General features: G+C 43.3%; 1 protein-coding gene across 1 annotated transcript in view; it reads left to right on the top strand.

Annotated features, from left to right (window-relative positions):
* The first annotated feature begins 5,064 nt into the window (after positions 1-5,064).
* SUDS3 (SDS3 homolog, SIN3A corepressor complex component) overlaps positions 5,065-23,998 on the top strand; it is a 47,571-nt gene continuing 28,637 nt past the window's right edge. Inside the window, exons 1-4 of the mRNA XM_036760573.1 lie at positions 5,065-5,288; positions 12,014-12,083; positions 22,277-22,332; positions 23,492-23,563. Coding sequence (XP_036616468.1) covers positions 5,153-5,288; positions 12,014-12,083; positions 22,277-22,332; positions 23,492-23,563 — 334 coding nt within the window. The 5' untranslated portion in view covers positions 5,065-5,152. The remainder of the gene's footprint in view (positions 5,289-12,013; positions 12,084-22,276; positions 22,333-23,491; positions 23,564-23,998) is intronic.

Raw genomic sequence — 23,998 nt, 5'->3', positions numbered from 1 at the left:
GGTCACGACCTGTGCTGAGGATGCCCTGGGCTGCCCCTGGGGGCCCCGGCCCAGCCCTGGGCCCTGCTCTTTGCAGAGTATCAGTCCGGGCTGCCTTCCCCGGGCAACTGCCCCCGAAGCCAGCCCGCCCAGGGACCCTGTGGCTGGCAGGGGGCAGGCAGGAGGAGCTTTGAGATCCTGTATCTCCTTAGTCTGCAGAGGACTTCCCAGGGCTTCCTGGACGCGAGCCCTTTAAGACCCTGGGAGGTAAGTAGGTGCAGGTATTAATTAGCAGCCTCCCATTTAACCGGGGGACTACAGAGACCCCCGGAGCGGGCCGCACCTGGAGGTGGATAAAGGCGCGGGGGCTGGACTTAGAGCAGTGTCTGCTGCTCCAACCTCGTGCAGTTAATGGATCTGACGGAGGGTAGGGTTTCTCCTCCTTTCCCCTTCTCCTCTCCTCCCCTCTTTCTTCTCCCATCTCCTCTCTTCTCCTATACACGTATTCTCATTGCACCCTGGTCACCAGAGCTCCCCAGGGTGGCATTTCATAGCATCAGTCATTGTCAAGTTGTGGGTTTTGAACCTGTGTCATCAACCACATAGGGAGGGAGGAACGGTGGGAAAGGAACACTCTGTTACTAGTAAGTGACCTTTGGCAAAATTGTATTCAATTTCCGAATAAACTATGTTACAACAATATACAAGTTTTCCAGTTATGTTGTAACCAAGGTTTTTTTCCCTAGAGTTGTTTGTATTCGAAAGTGCTTTTTCTCCATCTTCCCACCTCTTCCCTCCGATGCCCTCCTTTTTGCTCCCTTTCTCTTCTTCCCCCACACCCAGCGTCCTCTCCCTTCTGAGAAAGTTCTACTTTTGACAACCCCTGTAACCCTGTCTGGAGCCAAGCCATATCATGCTGCATTCTGGATTGACCTTTCATTCCTGTAGAGCTGATCCATCCTTTCCATTGTCTAGATATTAGGTGTGCTTTTAAACAGGCTGCCTTTCATTCACTACCATTCTTTACAGGTCAAAGAATAATCTCTCCTCATCCTCAAGTTGTAACAGTGCAGCGATCTTGGACACTCTCATGTACTGAGCTGGAAACACTCCACTTTTAACCTATTTCGGCACAAATTTCAATCTATGTACAAGCCTTGACATATACCAATTTATGAAAGTCTTTGCCATTAATCAGTTTCACCCATTGCAGTCTGAACAGCAAGTGTTTGTTTTGGGTTTGGGGTTGTCTTTTTTTATGCCACATGCTTTTCAAGTTTGGGATTTAGAAAACAATGTATAGGCATGTAAAGCATTCTGTAACTACTTTAAAACCTTATTCTTTTCCTCTTTAAATCGAAGTTTTTATTTGGGGATATGGAAGTGTCCTAGGTAGGTACCAATGGTACAAAACTTCCATTGAAATCGATTTCTTAAGAGAGGGCAGGTAACTTGTCCTAGAAAAGTTGTTGAGGATAGAAAGAAGAGGGATTTCAGTGATTTCTTGAGATATTACATCAGGAAAATAGTGTGGAGTATGGATTTGGGGAAATTCCATTTTGGGGGAAGGGGGTGAGTTGTTTAATGATAAAATGAAAGCAGATGATGAGGAATTTAGGTGCAAATAGAAAACACACGCACACACACAATCTTTTCCTGAAGTCCATAGTCAATTTTGGAATCTTGAGTTAAATAATAGAGAAGTGGGGTAGTGAGTTCTGAGATCAGCATTGGTTCAGCAGCATTGTTAGAATTTGAGAAATTCCTGGAAAAAACCCTGTAACGTTAGGATATAAGATCCATTCCATTCTGGACAAGATTATACTTGAGTATCTTTTCTGGGCAGACAAATCCCTGGTGACACTATCAGAAAGGACTGGGGTTTAAATTGGAACAAGGCATGAAACTGTAATCTCAAAACAAAGAGAAATGGTGGAAAAGTTCAGTGATGAAAGGCCAAGTAGGTTAGTCTGGATCAGCGGTGGGGAACCTGTATCCCCAAGGCCACATGTGGCCTTCTAGGTTCTTCGGTCCACACTTTTGACTGAGTCCAAGTTTTACAGAACAAATCCTTTTGGGATCATTATGAACTTTGGTTTCAGTCGAAGGGCTGCACTTGAAGGCCTCTCTAGAGGGCCACATGTGTCCTTGAAGCCGAAGGTTCTCCAACCCTGGTCTGATAGTCATGGTTGGGAATTCAGAATCCCTAGGTTCCATCCCTGGCTTTACTATTACTTTGTTTCATTTTTCCCTCTCAATAAAGTCAAACTTTTTTTTTAAGTAAAGTTGGTACAAACATCCCTGGAGATATGTTCCTGGTGAATTGTGTGTCATTTTGTTTTAGCTTCGTCTTGACCTTGGGCTAAGCCACTTAGCTTTTCTCAAGGCAGCAGTTTCTTTATCTGTCCCAGGAAAGGTTTGGTCTGGATTATCTAAGGCCCCCTTTCAGGCAACTTAATAAAAGAATTAGCAAATATTTGCTTCAGCCAGTTCTGCATTAGGCCATAAGAAAAATCAGCAATCAGGGTGAATCCATGTGCACATTTCCCTCCTTTCTAAGGAAAATGCCCACATTAGTTTGTTCTAACAAGTGATGGGTAACCCTGGTTAGCTGGGATCAGTGAGTAGTATGGTTACCAGGACTATAGATGGAGGCAAAACTTTTTTGTTTATTGTTCAGTACTGTCTGACTCTGTGAACCCATTTGGGGTTTTCTTAGCAAATATACTGGAGTGGTTTTCCGTTTCCTTCTCCAGCTTATTTTACAGATGAGGAAGCTGAGGCAAACAGGATTTAGTGACTTGCACAGGGTCACAGCTAGGAAATGTCAGGCCATATTTGAACCCAGATGATTGTTTCTGACTCCAGGCACAGTGCTCTATCCACTGAACCACCTCCGCCCCGCCCCCCCCTTTTTTTGGGTTACTGGTAAAAATGGGCCGGAGAACATTCCTTCATAGCCTTTTGCCCCCCTCCCCCTCCTTTGCCCTCTGCTAACCTGAAGGTGGGAGGTTTTTGGGTACTTGAATTGGGTTGTTAATAAAGCCCTGATATTTATTTATCTGTTGCTTGCCCTTTGTTGAATTCCTGATATTCAAAACAGTAGATGGGAAGTAAAGACTTTTGAGTTTCTTTTTCTGATTCTGTGACTCAGAATCAAGGGCTGGGTGGGGCCATAGAACATAGAATGCCAGAACTGGGAGGGCCCGGGAGGACCCAGGCCTGCAGTGCTTTGAAGTTGTAGTAGGAGGACTTGGGTGGGAACCCAGGCTTAGCCACTTACTATCTCTAACTCAGGGCCAGTCAGTCAAGTCAAGAAGCATATATTAAGCTGTTATGTGACTGGCACCGCTAAGTGCTGGGGATACAAAGAAAGCCCCGCTCCCAAACAAAAGGTCCTACTCTCAAGGAGGATGGAGCCTCTTCTGGGCCTCGGTTTTCTCTTTCAAAAGAGGGGCTTGACATGGCTGTAAAATGGAGACGGTAAGTCTGGGTGTATCTGCCTCACCAGGTTCTTGTGGGGCTGCCGTGTCAAATATACTGTAAACTATAACGGGGTTCATAAATACCAGTTACTCTCTCCCTTTGTACCTGCCTCAGCCTCTTTGAATCCGTGGTTTTCGGTGAAGGTCACAAATGACACTCCTTCAAGATGCCTTTCCTGCTTGGTGGGTGCTTGGGCACCTTCCTCTTCCAATTATAATCATAATGATAATAACAACAATCAGAATAGATAGCATGTATGTAGCGCTTACTGTGAGGCAGGGACTTTGCTAAGCACTTTACAATTATGTCATTTGATCCTCACAAGGCAGGGGGATGGGAAGGGAGGGGCTGTTGTGATCCCCATTTTACAGATGAGGAAACTGAGTCAGGTAATGACTTGCCCAGGGTCATTCAGCTAGTAAGTGTTTGAGGTTACATTTGAACTCAGGTCTTCCTGACTCCCCACCTGGTGCTCCATCCACTGGACTCGGGAACTTGGTAGTTGTTCTTTGGAAGGCTCCTTCACCGTCACACCACATCCTCCGTTCACTTTGCTGGGAACTTGGTTATCCTCTCCCCAAAAAAGTCAGCTTCTTGAGGGCAGCGACTGTTTCCCTCGTGTCCCTGTCTTCCCTAGTACCCGGCACACAGAAGGAGTTGAATACTTGCCCCGTCAGCCCAGTCGGTGTTTAAGGTCCCTTCCAGCTCTCCACAGACCTCCAGACCTGGAAGCGATCTTAGACCCGTATGCGTCTAACCTGGGATTCTTAACCTGGACTTCTCGGGGCACCTTCTCTCCCCCGCCTCCCCCCGCAGGTCTATCCGCAGGTCTATTCTAATCATCAATGATAGCATTTATTTATTTATTTTAGCCCTTGGAGGTTTGCCAAAAGCAACTGACCGCGTCCCTTTGGAAGCTCGCCGCAGCCCCTGGAGAAGGGTGCTGCAGGAATCAGCGTGCCCGTTTTACGGATGGGGAAAGAGGTGTTTGGCTGGAGGCTCCGGGAGCGGCTACTCCCGGTCCCCTAGGGAGTCCGAGAGACTCGCCCGGGCTGGCGTCCTTGGGTCCATCTCCCCTCCCCCCACCCTCTAATTTCCGGCCTGTAAGCATTTGAACTTGGAGCCGCGGGGGCGAGGTGGGAGAGGAGGCCGTGGAGGTGATCTTGACCGTGACTAGCCGCACGGGCTCCGGCGCCGCCTCGTGGCTACTTGGGGAGGAACGTCCTGGAAATCAAAGGAGGGAGGGACGGGGAGGGGCTGGGAGCAGGAGGAGGAGCGGGGTCTTGACAGTTCGGCGGGGCACCGCGGGCTTCGCCTGCTCATGCATATTCATGAGTCCCCACCCCCGGGGCTGCGGGAGCCGTCGGCGCCGACGCGGCAGAGCAGGGAGCGAGAGGCGTCATGAACTCAGGTGAGGGGCCGGGGCTTCTCTTTTCTAGGTTGGGTGGGGCGGGGCAGGGAACGGGCGGGATCAGGCACGCGCCGGGCAGCCCGTGACCCGGAAGCAGTCGCGCGAGGTCCCCGTTGCCGAGCGCGAGCGCCGGGGGTGGAGCTTGAAGGCGGCGGCGGCGGCGGCGCGGCGGCGGCGGCGGCGGCCGAGGCCAAGGCGGCCGCTTCCTGGGCTTCCTCGGCAACTCTGAGCCCGAGGCCGACACCTCCCGCAGCCCCAGGCCCGGGCGGCGGCGTCATGAGTGCGGCCGGGCTGCTGGCTCCGGCCCCGGCCGGAGCGCCACCCGCACCGGAGTACTACCCGGAGGAGGAGGAGGAGCTGGAGAGCGCCGAGGACGACGAGCGGAGTTGCCGCGGCCGCGAGTCCGACGAAGGTGCCGCCCGCCGGGCCGGGGGAGGGGAGTGAGCGAACTAGAGCGGCAGAGAAAGCCGGGCGTCCAGCCTCGGCGCCTTTGCCCACGCCGGGCCCAACGCCCGCGGTGCGCTCTCCTCGCTGTGGGCTGGGTCCCCCCGCTCTCAAAGTGTGGTCCGGGGACGGGAGAGGGGGAGGGCAAAACTTTTTATTTTTGACATGGTAAATATTGATAGACGCCACCTAAGCCAGAGCTCTTTTAGGGGAAAGGAGTTCGCCAAATTTTAATCTTGGAGAACCGTCGGATGGAAACTAGAGCCGAGTAAGGACCTCAGAGACCATATCATCCCAACTCCCTGTTTTTACAGCAGAGGAAACTGAGACCCATCCTTTCCGTAGGGCTTTTTAGAATCCCTAGTTTTTACCCATTTAACTCTACGGCCACTTTCGGTGTCCGTCAACAAGCATTTATTAAACGCTCACTATTTGCCTGGCTCTTGGGCCAAGCCTTTGGAATCCTATTAAAAGCGAAACAAACACCGTCTGCCCTGGGGAGCTTCGGTTCTAGTGGGGAAGATAGCACACAAAAGGGGGCTGGAAAGGGGGAGGGAGGCGTGATCCCCGGGGTGAAGTCCTTTCCTGGGCCCTTCTCCCCCAGTTGCCAGTGTCTCCCTTGAAATTATTTTGTATTTACTTTGGTATTTTCTTCCTGCGACAAGTTAGGCCCCCGAAGGAAAAGTATTTACTTTGTATACATCGTATGTAACACATAATTTCCCTGGGTAGAATTGTTCCTCCACAGTCCTTTATGAAGCCCTCACTGTGTGCTGGCTTCTGGAGTGACAAGGAGTGTTAAGAATATAAGCTTCTTCAGGTCAAAGGCTTTAATGTCGTTTCAGTAAAAATAATTTTTAAAAACCACGGGAAACGTTTAAATAAGAAAAATAAAAGCTAGGCGGCCCGGGGGGTAAAACGCTGGGCCTGGAATCAGGAAGAGCTAAATTCAAATTTGGCTTCACACGTTTCTTAGCTTGTGACCCTGGGCAAGTCACTTCACCCTGTTTGCCTCAGTTTCTTCATCTGTAAAATGAGCTGGAGAAGGAAATGGCAAACTACTTCAGGATCTTTGTCAAGAAAACCCCAAATGGGGTCATGAGGGACGCGACTGAAAATGACTGAACAGAATTGAAAGAGGAATATAATAATAGCATCTTCCTCTCAGGGTCGTGGTGAGAAACATGTGAGATAATATTTGTAAAGCGCCTCAAACATAGTAGTAAATGCTAGCTGTTGTTATTTGGCACATGGGAGAGGCCTCTTGCTGTGCCTGCAGAGGGTGGGTGAAGGAAGGAGGATCGAAGTCTAGTGGTGCCTTGCTCTGACTCTGTGACCGTTGGCTAGTCACTTAACCTCCCTGTGCTTTAAGACTAGGTTGTAGGAACAGTCTGTGGTGTGCTGTGTGTGGCCGGTTCTGGGGGCCCCTGCCCTCTAGGAGCTCACGTTTTTTAGGGGCTGAGGCAGGAGACCCATTGCAGCTGTGTATTTGTTTCCATTGTTGAAGGAGGTATCACCCACAGGAGTACTCTATACGGGTCATTTCCAAAATCCAAAAAATCCCTAGAACCTTGCCTGGTGGGAAGATGTATAATAAATGCTTAGTGAATAAATAAATAAATTGATTTCTGATACTTGAGCTTTCACTTGGAAGTGGATTTCTTCTGCTAGGTGGCACAGTGGATATAGCAGGGGTGGGGAACCTTCAGCTTCAAGGTCACATGTGGCCCTCTAAGTCCTCAAGTGTGGCCTTTTTGGCTGAACCCAAACTTCTTGTTCTGTAAAATTTGAAATCAGTCAGAGGGTTGCACTGGAGGACACAGACTTGACGTCAGTTCCTGAGTCTGAATTCTGTCTCTGACACTCGGTCGGTATGTGACTCTGGCCAAGTCATTCAACCTTTGCCTGCCTCACTATCCTCTTTTGCAAAATTTGTATAGTAATAGCATGTCCCTTGAAGTGTTATTATTTGGCTTTGCATTTTTATTTTAAACCTTAGCTTTAAAGCGCTATATATAAACTAGCAATCATTGGCCACAAAAGGCAGCAATCTGAAGTAATGGGTAAAAGCTGTAAAGAGGCAAATTTAGCTTTTATAGAAGAACCTCCTAGTGACTGGAGATCTCCAGGAGTGGAATGACTTCTCTTCTAGCCTCCAGAATCTGGAACATTGGCAGTCTTCTAGAAGACACTTGGTGTTTCTTTGTTGGTTATGATGTAGAGAGAATTTTTATTCATTGGTACTCTCTGAACATCTTTCTAATTCTGAGATTCCTAGATTTAGAATCTGGGGGAAGGGACCTAAGCTATCGTAGGATCACGGAGACTAGAGCTGTAATACTGAAATAGCTAGCACTTAGTGACCTCAGAGATTATCAGCCCAGCTCCCTTATTTTACAGATGAGGAAACTGAAGCCCAGGTTAAGTGACTTACCTAAGGTCACACAGCTAGGAAAAGGCCAAACTGTAAATTGAACTTAGAACCCTTTTTGATTTCAAATTAAGTAGTGTCTCTAGTATGGCTTAGTACTAGTATGACACACACACATTGGACTTTTTGCTTGCTGGTTTTTGGTACCTGTGTTGGTAGGCAAAATGGGCTCCTTAGCACTTAGTTCAACAAGTGCCCTTGAATAGTTTGGCTTTTGTTCCATTTGAGAGTAATTTAGTGTATTTCATTGAGTCTTACTAGGTGCTAAGCCCCAGGCCCAAACCCCTATTAGGTGTAAAACCTTACTGGGTGTGGATTGGCAACTAAGGTGGGGCCCAAGGTGGGGCTAACTCCAGGGAGGGCCTAGTTTACATGTCTGGGAGAGCAGAGGCTCTTAGACCACATGGGTTTAAGTTGCCTCTTTGTGAGAATTCTAGGTCATGTGGGTGAGTCGCATGTGTGACTCACCCCCGATGCTGAAAAAGATATAAAAACCAGGGGTTGGCTGTCTGTTCTATGGAGCTCTCTTACTCACAGCTGTGGTGGTGCATGTGACCCTGGGCTAGCCCTTGTTCTGAGCTCCTGGGCTGAATCTAGATGTTGGTAACTATGAATCTGTATTGGGTCTGTCTGTTGATATTTGTAATTTGTTTGTATTTTGTTCTGAAGTTTAGGGTGCTGGCTTTTTCCCCTGAACTAAGTGAATGCTATCTGTATGCTGGGTTAAAGTAAACTTGTCAACCCCTTCACCTTGCTTTCCTTAGTTAAGCAGATCAAAAGAACCTGTGTTGCTGGCAGCTTTCCGGGTGCTGGCTGTGGGTGAACCTTACACCCCCACAGAAGCTGCTAGCCGGATTGTTGAAAAAAATCTCTGTCTCTTGTCTTACCTCTGTTGCTGGATGGCTGAGACATCTCTGTTAATTAGAGTTCAGAGACACTTGCTACTGTTCCCTAGGTTTAGAGCTAAAAGAAACCTTTAAGTCTTTGTTATTCAGTCATTTCTGTCATGTCCAACCCTGTGACCCTTTTTCAGGTTTTCTTGGCAAAGATACTGGAATGGTTTATCATTTCCTTCTCCACTTCATTTTACAGTTGAGGAAACTGAGGCAAGCAGGGTTTAAATGATTTGCTCTAGGTCCCACAGCTAAGCTACTAAGTGTCAGAGGCCAGATTTGAACTCAGGAAGATGAGTCCTCCTGACTCCAGACCTGTTGCTCTGGGCACTATGACGCCTCCCCCTAGCCAGCCCTATCCTTGCCCTAGGAGCTTTTATTCTGATAAGAGAGAGAATACCTAAAGGGGAATGGAACCTGGAGACCATTTCAGAGGAGAGACATAGATCTAGGCCTGGAATCAACCCTAACAACCTTATTTTACAGATGAGGAAACTGAGGCCTAGAGGTGAAGTGACTTGCCCAAGGTCCCAGGTAGTGGTAGAGTAGAATTTGAGTTCATTTCTTATAATTCTAAGTTGCATTGCCCTTACCTCTTAGTGAAGAAGTTACTGGGATGGTGAGAGCTCACTAGAAAGTATTTTTGTCATGTCCTTTCCAGGAATAGATTGTTGGTTTGGTTAGTGTCCCAGAACAAGAGGTGGGAACTGGGAGGGGGGGTGTGTGTGGCAGGGAGACAACTGGGGTCAGGTCTGGGGCCAGCTAAATACCATCAGAGATACATAGTGGGCAGCATAGTGGGGAAGATGGCCAGGGCTTAACATGACTAGGGGAGGGGGGGAGCTTATCCAAGGGCTGAGAGGTAGCTAGTAGTAGCACAATTGGGATTTGAAGTTAAGTCTTCTGAGTCCAAGTCCAGGACTCTGTTCTCAACTATATGGACTTACTTGAATAACATTTCTATAGTAATTTATAGTTTATTGTAATCAAAATTACTGTTTGAGGTAAGCCCAAGCTCCTCTTTTACATATGGGGACATGCAGAGACTAGGCATGTGATAGAGATTGTTGGTATGATGGAAAAAGACCCTGCCCTGAGTTCTGAGGGTAGATTCACTGCACCTCTAAGGGCTTCATTTTTCTAAGTTGTAAAATGAAGAAGTTGGATTGAATGTTTCCTAAGTACCCTTCTGTCTCTAAATCCTGATTGCTGTTTATCCAAAGATTATCTGGGGCAAATTCTTTGAGGCCTTGGAGTAACAGGATTTTGTAGTTGAATCCCGAGAGCCTAGCACCTTAAGGTCACTTAGGTGTTTAGTAAATGCTTATTGATTGATCTTTCAGTTCTCCAAGCCCTTCACCCTGTTATTTTTGAAATCCTACTCTTCCTTAGATGGGTCCATCTCCTCCCATCATTCTTCATGGCGGGATCCTCCCTTAATGCATTTTTACCCACATCACTGTTAGACGCATATGGCCAATTTTTTTTTATCACAGTTATCATTTGTCGATGTCTTGTCTCCTCTTAATAGATTGTGAGTAGGGATCTTGCTTATTTCTAGATAATTATTGTTAATTGAAATGAAACCTGAAGTAACAGAAACCTGAGGGGGAATGGGTCAGTTAGTCAGCAAATGTTTCATTAATCTCCTTTTATGTGCCAGGTACTGTGCTAATCTCTAGTGATACCAAGAATCCTCTCCCTACAAAAAAACAAAACAACAACACCAAAAGAAAAACAAACCAAAACAGACAAAAAACTGGACCTCCTCTCAGGGAGTTGGGTTTAATGGGAGCTATGCAAGCAACAAACAAGATGCATAATCAGAGGAATGCCCTAAGATAAAGAATGGCTAAGAGAGGCTTCTTGCAGAAGGTATAAGAGATGAGGAGGGAAGGAGTTCCTAGCATAGGGGATAGCTAGTGAAAATGCTTGGAGTTAGGATACTCAGTGCTGAGTATGAGGATCTGCCAGGGACATCTCTATCACTGGATTGTAGAGTAGATAGAGGAGAGTAAGGTGTCACAAGAGTGGAAAGTCTAGGGGCAAAGAAGATGGTGGTGAGAGGAGGCTATTGGATCCAGAAAGGGTGGGGGAAGGGAACAGGATGTATCAAGGCAAGGGCAAAGTTCTAGATGCCTTTGGTGATGTATAGAGAGCAATGCTAGAAGGCACTTGGGGGTGTAGAGTGCACTAGGCCAAATGAATGGAATTGAACTGGCTGCAGGAAGGGGCTGCAGAGGACTACTGAGCCTTGGCTGCCAGGTTAGAAGAGACTCAGAAGTGGGTGGCTGTCTCTGTGTGTGCATAAATGGAGGAGGAAAGCTGAGGTGACTGGTTGTATTGATTAGCTTCACTGCTCCTGAGTTTCCAGAGAATTTAGGCACATGTGAATTTGGGTTGTGAGATGTGTGGCTTTGATTGTTTCCAGAGGGACATTTGTTCATTGGCAATACTAGGACTGCCTTGAACACTGTTTGTCTTTTTCTTTTACTGCTGGGCTAACACTCAAAACACATTGTTACTGTGGTTTTATAGACCAGATTTTGCAAGTAGGGTCATGCGTGCTCTTACCTGGAGCATGAAACACAGTTTATCTAAATGACCAGGAGGGGGAGCAGTGATGTCAGAGCTGAAGTCTTTGGACAAAGTGATGGTTTGGTGAGATTATAGAAAATTTTGGCCATTTTTTTAATTACAAAGATATTATTCACAATGACGTGAACCAATTTAACTTTCTCCCAAATATCCCCTCAAACACACTCTTTGACAGAACATGAGTAGAGATATTGGGATTATAAGCTACATAAGGTCCATAGGATTGTTTATTTCTTTGTACTTTTATCTCTAGCACTGTGCCTGGCACATAGTAAGCAATTAATAAATGCTTGTTGATTGATTATGGATGGGTCTGGTGTTTTGCTTTTGAATGTCTGATGTGAACTCTGCCTAGCTCATAATGGGCATGTGTGAGATAAGAATGTTTGTGCTGGTGTGGGTTCCCTAAAGGACTGAAGGTTTTCTTGAATTGTTCTTAGTCAGCAATTTAAAAGTCCATCGTCCCTGGTGTAGTGCTTTTGTTGCTTCTGCTAGAAGTGGCAGATTTGTTCCTGGCACTCCTGTTCTTGAAGTTACTTTTGATCCCTGTTTTGGACGTTGCCCTTTCAGGTAGAGGCAGACTATACTGCTGTGCAGCCAGGAGTTTCAGGGGAGCCCTGATACAAGTTAAAAAGGCTCATAAAATATGACTCTTAAGTATACTTCATTCTACATGCTGTAGGTTGCCATACAGTTTTAAAAAATAACTCTGTATACCAAATATCTATTTGCTATTCTTCCAACTAATCCCTCCTCCTGCCTTTCCTTCAGATACTGAGGATGCTAGTGAAACTGACCTGGCAAAGCACGATGAGGAGGATTATGTTGAAATGAAGGAACAGTGAGTAGTACACAACTTCTTTTGGTATTGTTTTGGTATTTTTTTCCTGTGGTTTGAAATGGATAAGATACCTGGTTTAGAGATCTGTATTTGACCTGTATTTGAGTAACTTAGTCAATTTAGTTTGGGTAGAATAAAAAAACCTTCCAAAGGCAGGGTTATTTTCCCCCCTATGGCAGCGTAGACTATTAGAGCTTTATTCTTACAGATATTCTGTCTAACAGTCCTATTTTATAGATGAAGCAGGACCCAGAGACCGTAAGGACATCTCCAAGGTCTCATAGTTAATAAGTACTTACATATCTATGTTTTTCCTGCTTTAACTTTTCTATGTTTGGTTCACTTTTCATTTGGATGATAGAAGCAGGGAGATCAGTTATCCTGCAACAGTGTTGCCTTCCCCTCTACATTAGTGAATGTGTTACATTCCAGTAGAGTAAAATCTTTGATAACATCCAGCTCTGCTTATCATCTCCAGGTGGGACCCCCGTTGAAATCATTCCAGATTAATTAAAAAAACCTATTCTGTTTTGTAAAGGCAGGGTAGAATTGCAGTCTTTTTCAGTAATCTGTTAGGATATATGATAACTTTTACTCAAGAAAATTGTATTACTGTTTAATTGAACCACCCCCCTATACCTCACCTGCAGCCTTATTCCTACGTGGACATGGAGAAGGGTTGCTTACCATTCTTATGTGCCATGGCTTGTCCCAGAGCTTTACAGAGATTTGAAGACTGGAATTTCATTTTCTTTAGCTACCTTTAAGTTGTATAATACCATTTCCTTTCACTTTCCTTCAAAGATCCTAATGACAATCTGTGGGCCTCCTGGATTATCTTCAAATCTGACCAATGCTGAATACTGTTTTTGTGTCAAGGACTCCTTTGTCTATCAAATCCTGTGGATCCCTTTTCAGAATAATGGTTTTAAATACATAAAATGAAACACATAGGATTACTAATCTTTTAAAAACAAGCTCATGGACTGGCTCCTAGCTTAAGAGTCCTTTCTTTATATTATAGGTCTTTCAGTCTGTTCTGTTTATGTTTTCATCCCACGGTCATTTTTGCTTTTTTGTAAACAAAAAAACAACCCTAAGGTACTATGTTAATCTCTTGAGGTCTTTTTAAAAAATTCACTTTGATCCTGAAATCCTTTTATATCATATTTGCATATAACTGGTAAACATCTTTACTGGGAATATTTAATGCTGAGAAAAAGTGGATAGAGTTTGATGATGTCTGATAATTCTTTTTAGCCTTTTTACCTACATTTGATCTCTGGTGAGAAATCTATCCTTCTTAGATTTTGACCCATGAGCTAGATGTCCAAAATTCCATTTTAGCTGACTTTGCTTCCCAGATTCCCTTCTCTTTTACCACTTTGCCTGTAGTGGACACATAACTTGTATTTTCAGATGTATTTCCCTCCACAAGTTTTTCTTTGGACATCTTCTACCAAATGGTCTCAAAGACAGAATCAGAAGTCAAAGGTTCTGGCTAATACCTTGGACCAGGTATCTAAACTCACTGCTTGTACTCGTCCCATCATCCTGATCCATGAAATAGGTATTGAGCATTTGTATATAATATTCCAGTTATAGTTTCCCTCCTACTCTTTAGCTATCCCTCAAGGTCTGCTACCCAGATGGATGTATCATTTCATTAATGTGATGGTCCTGTAGAAATGCAGGTGGTAGCCTTTGCTTCCTTCTTGTCCTTTTAGATTCTTGTCCAAGTTCTGTAAATTACTCTAAAAATATTTATCCCATATATCGATGACCTTCTCTGCATGTTTAAAGATTTCACAGATAGCAGTATTGACTTTCTCCACTATCCCTCATTTTTATTTCATGACCAGCTCAGCCCCTTCTGGTCATACCTATCCTTGATGTGATCATTATTTTTCCATAATTTTTTGCATGGGAATCATTGTTGGTCATATGCTGCAGCTTACCTACATAGCCCTCAGTGCACCTCTCCGTTGGTCTTTCGGTCACTTGTACCTTTCATTCTTTTTAGATCATGTTTTTCATGATCAGTAGTCAGCTAGGTAGCATCACTCCCAGAACATCAGTGCTAGGAAGATGAGCTTTTGTAGCTTGGAGCAGCATGGGATCATTGAACCCTGCTGTGTGATCCTCCCCCTCGTCTCCAGTTCTGAACTCAACCCATTGGCCGGCTGTCTGCCCCATTTTTCCAGGATTGATATACTGATGGATTAACTTGAGGTGGTGCCCATCCAACTGCATTTTGTCGTCTTGGTAGTGTGTATACTTTCTGACCCATTTGGAAGGATGGGCTGATCTCTTTGGAGGGTTCGTTGGTCTTACTAAGCAGGCTCTGTATGTGGTCATCATAATGTCATCTGCAAATGAGAACCTTCAGGGAATGTCACTATTTCTAGGAAATCTTCCTTCTGTTCAGGCTTTGTATAGAACATTCTTCATACAAGCAGATGTTTCTGGGGCTGTCACATCATTCTTGGAAGGGCAGCAGCTTCTTCCTTCTTAGAAAAGCCTTGAATCTCTTTTCCAAGCTCTTGATTTTATAGCTGCCTTTTTCCTCCTCTCTGCCCCTTATGTAGTGCTCTGTCACTGTCTTGTGTCCTGATAAGGGTCAAACCTCACTCCCTGCCCCTCTGATGTTTTTTATTCCCATTGAAGCCTTTTTGTTTGCTAGGATTGCTGGATGCTAGGAAGACCATCTTCATCTTCTGCTTTAACAGGGAGACTAGACTAGACTGCACTTGAAACACAAATAATAGAAATACAAATATGGCACACTCAGTGCAAGGTATACTATAATTTCTTCTCTTCCTCTTTCTTAAGATTTCCAGCCTCGTTTTCTGGATCTGTTTGCAGGTGTTTTCACTTCAGTCCTCCACCTGGTTAAAATTTTCACAACCAGTGATCGCCTCTTCATGAGTGTACACTCCTGAACCTCTTTTCTTTAGTCTGCACATCAGCTTCAGAGTCCCATTCCCCTTGTCATCCCTTGTACCCACTTCCTCTCTGTTTCTTGTGCCCCTTATGGATGCAGGGCTGCAGATAGAGGTGAGTATTTGAAGGCCCTAGCTCTGTCCTCCAAAGAGAGATCTGGGATTGATTTTTTAAAAAAATTTATTTAATATATTTAGTTTTCAGCATTGATTTTCACAAAAGTTTGAATTAGAAATTTTTTCCCCGTTTCTACCCTCCCCCCACTCCAAGGTGGCATATATTCTGGTCGCCCCGTTCTCCAGTCAGCCCTTCCATCTGTCACCCCACTCCCCTCCCATCCCCCTTTCCCTTCTCTTGTAGGGCAAGATAAATTTCTATGCCCCATTGCCTGTGTATCTTACTTCCTGGTTGCATGCAAAAACTTTTTTTTGTTGTTTTTAAAACTTTGAGTTCCAAATTCTCTCCCCTCTTCCCTCCCCACCCACCCTCCCTAAGAAGGCAAGCAATTCAACATAGGCCACATACGTTTCATTATGTAAAACCCTTCCACAATACTCATGTTGTAGAAGATTAACTATGTTTTGCTCCTTCCTAACCTACCCCTCTTTGTTGAATTTTCTCCCTTGACCCTGTCCCTTTTCGAAAGTGTTTGTTTTTGATTACCTCCTCCCCCCCCAACCCCCCGAGTCTGCCCTCCCTTCTATCATCCCCCCTTTTTTATCTTCTTCCTCCTTTTTTCCTGTGTGGTAAGATACCCAGTTGAGTGTGTATGGTATTCCCTCCTCAGGTCAAATCCGATGAGAGCAAGATTTACTCATTCCCCCTCACCTGCCCCCTCTTCCCTTCCTACAGAACCACTTTTTCTTGCCACTTTTATGCGAGATAATTTACCCCATTCTATGTCTCCCTTTCTTCCTCTCAATATATTCCTCTCTTATCCCTTAAATTGATTTTATTTTTTTAAATATCATCCCTTCATATTCAACCCACACTGCGCCCTTTGTGTGTCCATATATATATATATATATATATATATATATATATGCATATTCCTTTCAGCTACTATGATATTGAGGTCTCATGAATCATACACATCATCTTTCTATGTAGGAATGTAAACAAAACAGTTCAACTTTAGTAAGTCCCTTATGATTTCTCTTTCTTGTTTACCTTTTCATGCTTCTCTTGATTCTTGTGTTTGAAAGTCAAATTTTCTATTCGGCTCTGGTCTTTTCACTGAGAAAGCTTGAAAGTCCTCTATTTTATTGAAAGTCCATATTTTGCCTTGGAGCATGATACTCAGTTTTGCTGGGCAGGTGATTCTTGGTTTTAATCCTAGCTCCATTGACCTCCGGAATGTCGTATTCCAAGCCTTTTGGTCCCTTAATGTGGAAGCTGCCAGATCCTGTGTTATCCTGATTGTTTTTCCACAATATTCAAATTGTTTCTTTCTGGCCGCTTGTAGTATTTTCTCCTTGACCTGGGAGCTCTGGAATTTGGTGACAATGTTCCTAGGAGTTTTCTTTTTGGGATCTATTTGAGGAGGTGATCTGTGGATTCTTTCCATTTCTATTTTACCCTCTGGCTCTAGAATATCAGGACAGTTCTCCTTGATAATTTCTTGAAAGATGATATCTAGGCTCTTTTTTTGATCATGGCTTTCAGGTAGTCCAATAATTTTTAAATTATCTCTCCTGGATCTATTTTCTAGGTCAGTGGTTTTTCCAATGAGATATTTGACATTGTCTTCCATTTTTTCATTCCTTTGGTTCTGTTTTATAATATCTTGATTTCTCATCAAGTCACTAGCTTCCACTTGCTCCAATCTAATTTTTAAGGTAGTATTTTCTTCAGTGGTCTTTTGGACCTCCTTTTCCATTTGGCTAATTCTGCCTTACAAGGCATTCTTCTCCTCATTGGCTTTTTGGAGCTCTTTTGCCATTTGAGTTAGTCTATTTTTTAGGGTGTTGTTTTCTTCAATATTTTTTTCAGTGTTTTTTTTTGGGTCTCCTTTAGCAAGTCATTGACTTGTTTTTCATGGTTTTCTTGCATCATTCTCATTTCTCGTCCCAATTTTTCCTCTGCTTCTCTAACTTGCTTTTCCAACTCCTTTTTGAGCTCTTCCATGGCCTGAGACCAGTTCATGTTTTTCTTGGAGGCTTTTGGTGTAGGCTCTTGGACTTTGTTGAGTTCTTCAGGCCATATGTTTTGGTCTTCTTTGTCACCAAAGTAAGATTCCAAAGTCTGAGACTGAATCTGGGTGCGTTTTCACTGCCTGGCCATGTTCCCAGCCAACTTACTTGACCCTTGAGTTTTTCGTTGGGGTATGACTGCTTGTAGAGCAAAGAGTACTTTGTTCCAAGCTTGAGGGGATGCGCCATTGATTTCAGAGCTATTTCTATACAGCCAGCTCTGCCACCCCAGCACTCCTCCTTCCTCAAGAAGCACCAACCCGGACCTGACGCAAATCTTCAGCAGGCTCTTCACTCCTGCTCTGATCTACCACTTAATTCCTCCCACCACGTGGGCCTGGGGCCGGAAGTAACTGCAGCTGTAGTTCTGTAGCTGCGCCTCCCCCGCTGCCCCTGGGGTGGTGGCCGAACTGGAACTCTGTCCCCCACAGCTTTTCCCACTAACCTTCTCTGTTGTCTTTGGTGTTTGTGGGTTAAGATGCCTGGTAACTGCCACACCTCACTGATTCAGGGTGCTAGGGCCTGTCCTGCCTGGCTCCTGGTCTGGCTGGTCCTGGTGCCTCCCACGCTGAGCTCTGCTCCCCTCCACTCCGTGCGCGATAGACCTCATCCAGCGACCATCCAGGCTGTCCTGGGCTGGATCCCTGCTTCCCTCTGCTATTTTGTGGGTTCTGCAGTTCTAGAATTTGTTCAGAGCCATTTTTTATAGGTTTTTGGAGGGATGTGGTGGGGAGCTCATGCAAGTCCCTGCTTTCCAGCCGCCATCTTGGCTCCACACCCGGAAGTCCTCACTCCAGAGAACTCTGGGATTGATTTTCTTAATGGAAATCATGGCTTCAACTTGTGCTTCTTTGCATTCAGCTTAATCAATTTTATTGCTCTTTACATTTCTTTACATTTGTACGAATTCCTCTGCTTTAGATATGATTTTCCTAACGAGAATTTTTATTATGCTTTTTGCTCCACTCTTTTGTTCCTTTTTTATTGGCTGAATAGATTCCAATATTTTATTCATTTTTGCTACATAATAGCTTTGTTGTTGTTGTTGAGTCATTTCAACTGTGTCCGACTCTTTTCTTGGCAAAGATCCTGGAGTGGTTTGCCATGTCCTTCTCCAGCTAATTTTACAGGTGAGGAAACTGAGGCAAACAGAGTGAAGTGACTTGCCCAGGGTCACAGAGCTAGTAAGTGTGTGAGGCTGGGTTTGAACTGAGGTCTTGGTTCCAGGCCCGGTACTCTGTCCACTGTGCCACTTAGCTTTGTAGCCATTAACAAAGACATTCAAATACACAAAGAAAAATCTGTGTATGAAATATCAAACTGTCCTTTACAGTTTGTTTTTGGTATTTGTTTTTCAAGTCATGTCTGGCTCTTCATGACCCATTTGGGGTTTTCTTGGCAAAGATAGTGGAGTACTTTGCCATTTTCTTTTCCAGCTCATTTTACAGATGAGGAAGCCGAGGCAAACAGGATGAAGTGACTTGCCCAGGGTCGTACAGCTAGTAAGTGTCTAAGTCTTTCTTACCCCGACCGGGCGTTCTATCCACTTTGCCACCTAGCGTCACTGAAGTTACTATACATTTTCAGAATAAAGTACAGACCTATTAGTATATGTATCTCAGCAGACCCTAAGATTACTACTGTGTATAGTTGATGCCTAGCAATGGCCTTATGTCAATATGCAAAGGATAAGCTGTGTCTCAGTGTACATTGAGGAAGTCATGGAAGTAATTGATAAAACATTTTTTAATTTAAATTTTAAAAATAAGTTAATTTTAGAAAGTTTTATGCAGGATTGTTAAAATGTAGAGTTTTAGTGCTTAAGGCCTCAGCTGTCCCAGTGACTAATTTGGAATAGCTAAAGCATTTTTCATAGCATAATAGACTATGTCACGAGGCTGGGTAGTGTAGTAGAGTACTGGCCTTGGCAGCGGGGAGGTCTGGGTTCAAGATTTGCCTCTGACTGTGTCAGTCTCGGGGCATTGATGTTCAGTGTTACAATCAATAAATTACACTTTTTCTCTGTTAGGTTATTGTATTACTTTTGTTTCTTTTTATCAGTGTAAGTCACTGCCCTTTTTTTTTAAGTCTTATTTTCATAGATCAGTGTTACTCCTTGGAATACCTAACAATCATGCCTACCTACACCTTACAGGAAACACAGGTAGAATTTCTTTTACTTTGTAACAGTCTTAAGGTGTCTCTCCTTCCTCCTTCCCCATCTTCTGGGACGCATTCTTGGATTCTGCTTTTACCGACATAATTTTAAAAGATGTTTTCTATTTCCTAAGTTTCTCAGATGAAAGCTTATTAGTCATCTTGAATTTTTCCTTCTTTGATCATATTTCTAGTTACTTCCGGCATATCTCTTACTCTGATTCTAAACCACCTTGGAGGTTCTTGTGATTTGTTTAGTCTCTGTCCTGGAGATTATTTCAGTTCCAGAGTATGGTCCTTGGTTTTTTTTTTTTTTCCCCTCCTTTTTTATTTTTATTTTTTTTGAGAAGGGGGGATGGTTTCATCTTGATTTCTTTTAATTAATCAACGAACATTAATTAAGTATTTAACTACATTCTAGGTGTTGTGCCAGGTACTAGGGACAAAAAGAAAAACAAATACAGCCTTTTGCCCTCAAGGAGCTTAGATTCTAAGGAGGGAATAAATAGTCACAAACAGGGTACACACAGAGTTGTGTTTAATCATTGTTTGGAGCCTCTTACTTGCTCATTTTTTCTTTATTTTTCTTTTGTTAGTTTTCTTGCAAGGCTTTTCACATGAGGGTGTCTTTTTCTTTCTTTTTTCTCGTTCTGTAATTTTTTTTTTTTTGCCCTGTCCTTGTTTTTCATTGGTACAAAGTAGCTGCATGACTTACTCAGCTACCTTGCCCAGTGACGTGGTTATGTACACAACAGTTTCCCCTGCTAAACTTTGGGGCAGGGGAGGGGGAGGAGGGAGAAATGTAAATGCAAAGACATTTTATTCTACATAAAATTACAGTAGTCTTTTGTTTAATACTGACTTCTCTGTCCTTTGGGAAATCTGCTTCCCTCAACTTTATTGTGACATAAAATACCCTTTTCTACTTTACTCTTTCCCACATGTTCTTTCTTTCTTTTTTTTTTTTGGAGAGGGGAAGGGCAGGGCAATTGGGGTTGAGTGATTTGTCCAAGGTCACACAGCTAGTAAACATGTCAAATGTCTGAGGCTGGATGTGAACTCAGGTCCTCCTGACTCCAGGGCTGGTGCTCTACTCACTGTGCCACCTGACTGCCCCACTCTTTCCCACATCTTAACCTTCTACATGAATTACATTAATTCTTTTCTGGGACTGTCTCCCCTACAGCTCTACCTGGCTAGCCATTTTCAGTTTTCAGTGCCCTCTTAAAAAATTGTCCCCTTATTCCCACAGAAATGTCTCCCCTGTTGGCCACTCCTGTCTGACAGTAACTCTCACTTTGGAGGCTACCATCATATTGGGTTCTTTACTAGAAGGTTCTTATCTTCTCAGCCTTCCACTCTAAGAATCCCATTTTATGTACTTTAATGTAACTCCCTCCGGATATCAAGAGCATGCACCCTGAACCAGGCCTGGGATGGGACTGAAAGGGCTTCAGCCTGCTTGCAGAGCTGAAGTCTTCCTTTTTCATCCAGCCTGTTAGTAATCAGCCTCTCTGGGATGTTCCATCTTTATTATAATGAGTATTGTGAAATTCTGAGTCAGGTATTTCACTTTATATGCCAAAGATAGATTTCTAGCACTCTGTGTTACTTCTCTAACAAGTACCGCTGAACATTTACATAATATTTATGTAATATTTATATAGCAGTTCTTTTCTTCAGACTTTGGTGTTCTTGTGGTGGGAGAGAGAAGTGCTATGGAAAGTCCCAATGTCTCTTTGAGATACCACTGAAGTCTTAAGAAAGCACTTGTAGTCTGTACCCTTGGTGCAAAAGAAGCTTACCTGACTAAAAAAATTTGTGTGTGGGCAGGGGGGCGTGGGGGTGGCATTTGTTACTGGTATGTTAGTAATATATGGGAAGAACATTATTAAATTTTGTTCATTTTTCTCTCTGTACAATTTTGACGATGTCTTCAGGGTACAGATGAAGCTATTTATTGGACTGTGAGACACATACAATACTAGCATTTAGAGAGTCAGTTACACACTCTGGCAAGTCTCTATTGCCCATCAGGTGCTGGGGGAAATATCACTTCTCACCTTCTAAAGGAAGCTTTCTGGATTTTTACTTTTTTCATGTCAACTATTCTTTTCCAAATAAGGCTTAATCTCGTTTTAAATGAAAAAAAAAATTATTGTATCTTCCCAGATTCTCACTTAAAAAATATTAATGTTTATTTATTTAGCTGAGAATTTAAATACCCGTAGTTCTATCTGTATGGAACATAGCAAAAATATCTATAGAAAGTTCTATTGTACTTCCTTTGGCTTTTTATAATCTATGTATAAAATTGATATAGTAGTTATATTTCATACCAGTGTGGATGGAAATAGTCATGGATGTCTTCACAGCCGTTGAGTTTTTTCCGTTTAGTTGCTCAATACCATTGGTGCTCCTAAGACTACTTCACAATATCTCCTTCCTAGTACATGCTTGCATTTTGTTCATCATTATACCTTAACATTTATTGAAGTTCACAATTTTCACAGCCCTGGAGGTTTTATCATTCATTGCCAGAGATGAGGTCAGAGGATTTGCCAAAGAGTTGGACCCAGTCTGAGGAAAAGTTCTAGAATCATAGATTCAGAGATGGATGGGACCTTAGAAATCATTAAGTTCAATTCCCTCTTTTTACAGATGGGGAAACTAAGGTTAACAAAGTCTTCCTTGTGTGAGTCCTCACTTCCTAAAATAAAAACCCAGTATATTGACAAACACATAAGAAAAACTGGAGAATTGTTGTCTTCCGCATAATGACACTGATGAAATTCCCACTTGAGTCAGGGCTAACTCATCTGTTTGGGTAACTTGTGCCTTGTGTTCTTCTGAAGCAATTTTTGTATTTCTTTTAATGCCACTTTCCAAATTTCTCTGCAGGATGTATCAGGACAAATTGGCATCTCTCAAGAGACAATTACAACAACTGCAGGAAGGTCAGTGTGGTATAGTCTGTGCCGTTATTGAGTAGACTTTGTAATGCTGTAAGTTTCTGACCTTGTATGTCTAATTTTTCATAGAAAATTTTAAATCTTGCGTAACTTTCTGTGGGCCACCTGTCCCACCTTTGGAGTACAAACTCCCTGTGGTATGCAGATGCAGACTTGATGCAGATGTATTTTGATATTTTTTAACATAATGTATATTTTTCTCTTTTTGATCCGGTCTTTTGAAAATCATCTTTGTGGGTGTGTTCCCACACTCCCCCAACTAATGGGGATCAAGAACATAGCTGCAGTTTGTAGTCCTAGCAAGTTGCTTGGGGCACTGAGGTTAGATGATTGATCTGTGGTCAGTTGGGCCGTGTGTGTCAGCAGGGCTTGAGTCTAGGGCTTCATGGCTTCTAGGCCTTCCATCCTGTAGAGTACCCTGCCTCTCCTGCCATTAGCATGAGGAAAACACTAAATGTGTAAACCTGCCACTTTCAAAAAAGGTCTAGTGCATTCCAAACCAAATGCAAATGAGTTCAGAATTAATCGCAATACTACTTCTTTTTCCTGTTGATTTATAGAGTTGAGATTTGAATATAATACTTTTATTATCTCTATGCTTGTGGCATCAACACACAGGTACTGTTGCCTTATCATAAATGCCTTTTGGTTTGTCTTCAGCAGCTTACCTCTTGAGAAAGACCCACCTTGAATTTGGCTCCATAGTTAATAATTCAGAGGGAATGACTAGTATAGTTACATATTTAGGTTCTGAAATGTAATGTAAATTTTAAAATGGAAAGGAGTAGAATCCAGTTTGTGGGGTTTTTAATATGTGCTAGAAACAGTTGTCTGAAAGATTCTGAAATTGGTACCAGTAGACTGGTCTGCTTAAATGTGAACGAAAGAGAAGGATTTTCTTTGGAAATGCCCACCTCCCCCACTGATGTGCTCAATCCCCCACCTTCCACAGTTTTATGTCCATTTTTAGCGTATGCTAGTGTGGATATTTATTTTTCCTTTCAAAGGGACATCACTTTGGGGCTGCAGTCTATCTGTTTTTTTTGGACTGTTTCAGTAGTTACATAAAAAATTAACTTTAGGTAACTTAAATTTTAAAAGTGGGTTGATCTTCAGAGTAAACTTTGTAAATTATTTACATCAGGTACATTACAAGAATATCAGAAAAGGATGAAAAAACTGGACCAGCAGTACAAAGAAAGGATACGAAATGCAGGTAAAGAACTGGAATATCTTAAGGAAAATGAAGCTCTCTTCATCTGCCTCTCTTGAACTGATTTTTGGTCTACAACCAGTTGTCTGCACCAGAGGGTCCATAGTAGGAGACCCCAAGACTTCCAGCCATCTGAATAAAATGTTTGGGAAATATTAAACAGAATAAATAATACAGTAGAATAATAACACTTATTGAGCATTTCACTGTGTGCCAGGTACCTTGCCACTCCCTTTTACAATTGCTCTCATTTGATCCTCATAACAATCCTTTGAGGTAGGTGCTATTATTATATCCATGTTACAGGTGAGGAAACTGAGGCAAACAAAAGTTAGTTGACTTTTCCCAGGGCCACACAGCTAGGAAGTGTTTGGGGCTGAACTTGAACGTGGGTCTTCCTGACTCTGCTTTATCCACTGTATCACCTAACTGCCCCAG

This window comes from Trichosurus vulpecula, chromosome 1 (genome assembly GCF_011100635.1).
Source record: "Trichosurus vulpecula isolate mTriVul1 chromosome 1, mTriVul1.pri, whole genome shotgun sequence".
NCBI lineage: Eukaryota > Metazoa > Chordata > Mammalia > Diprotodontia > Phalangeridae > Trichosurus > Trichosurus vulpecula.
Note: the sequence above shows the minus strand (reverse complement) of the source record. Positions and strands in the feature narration are given on the sequence as shown.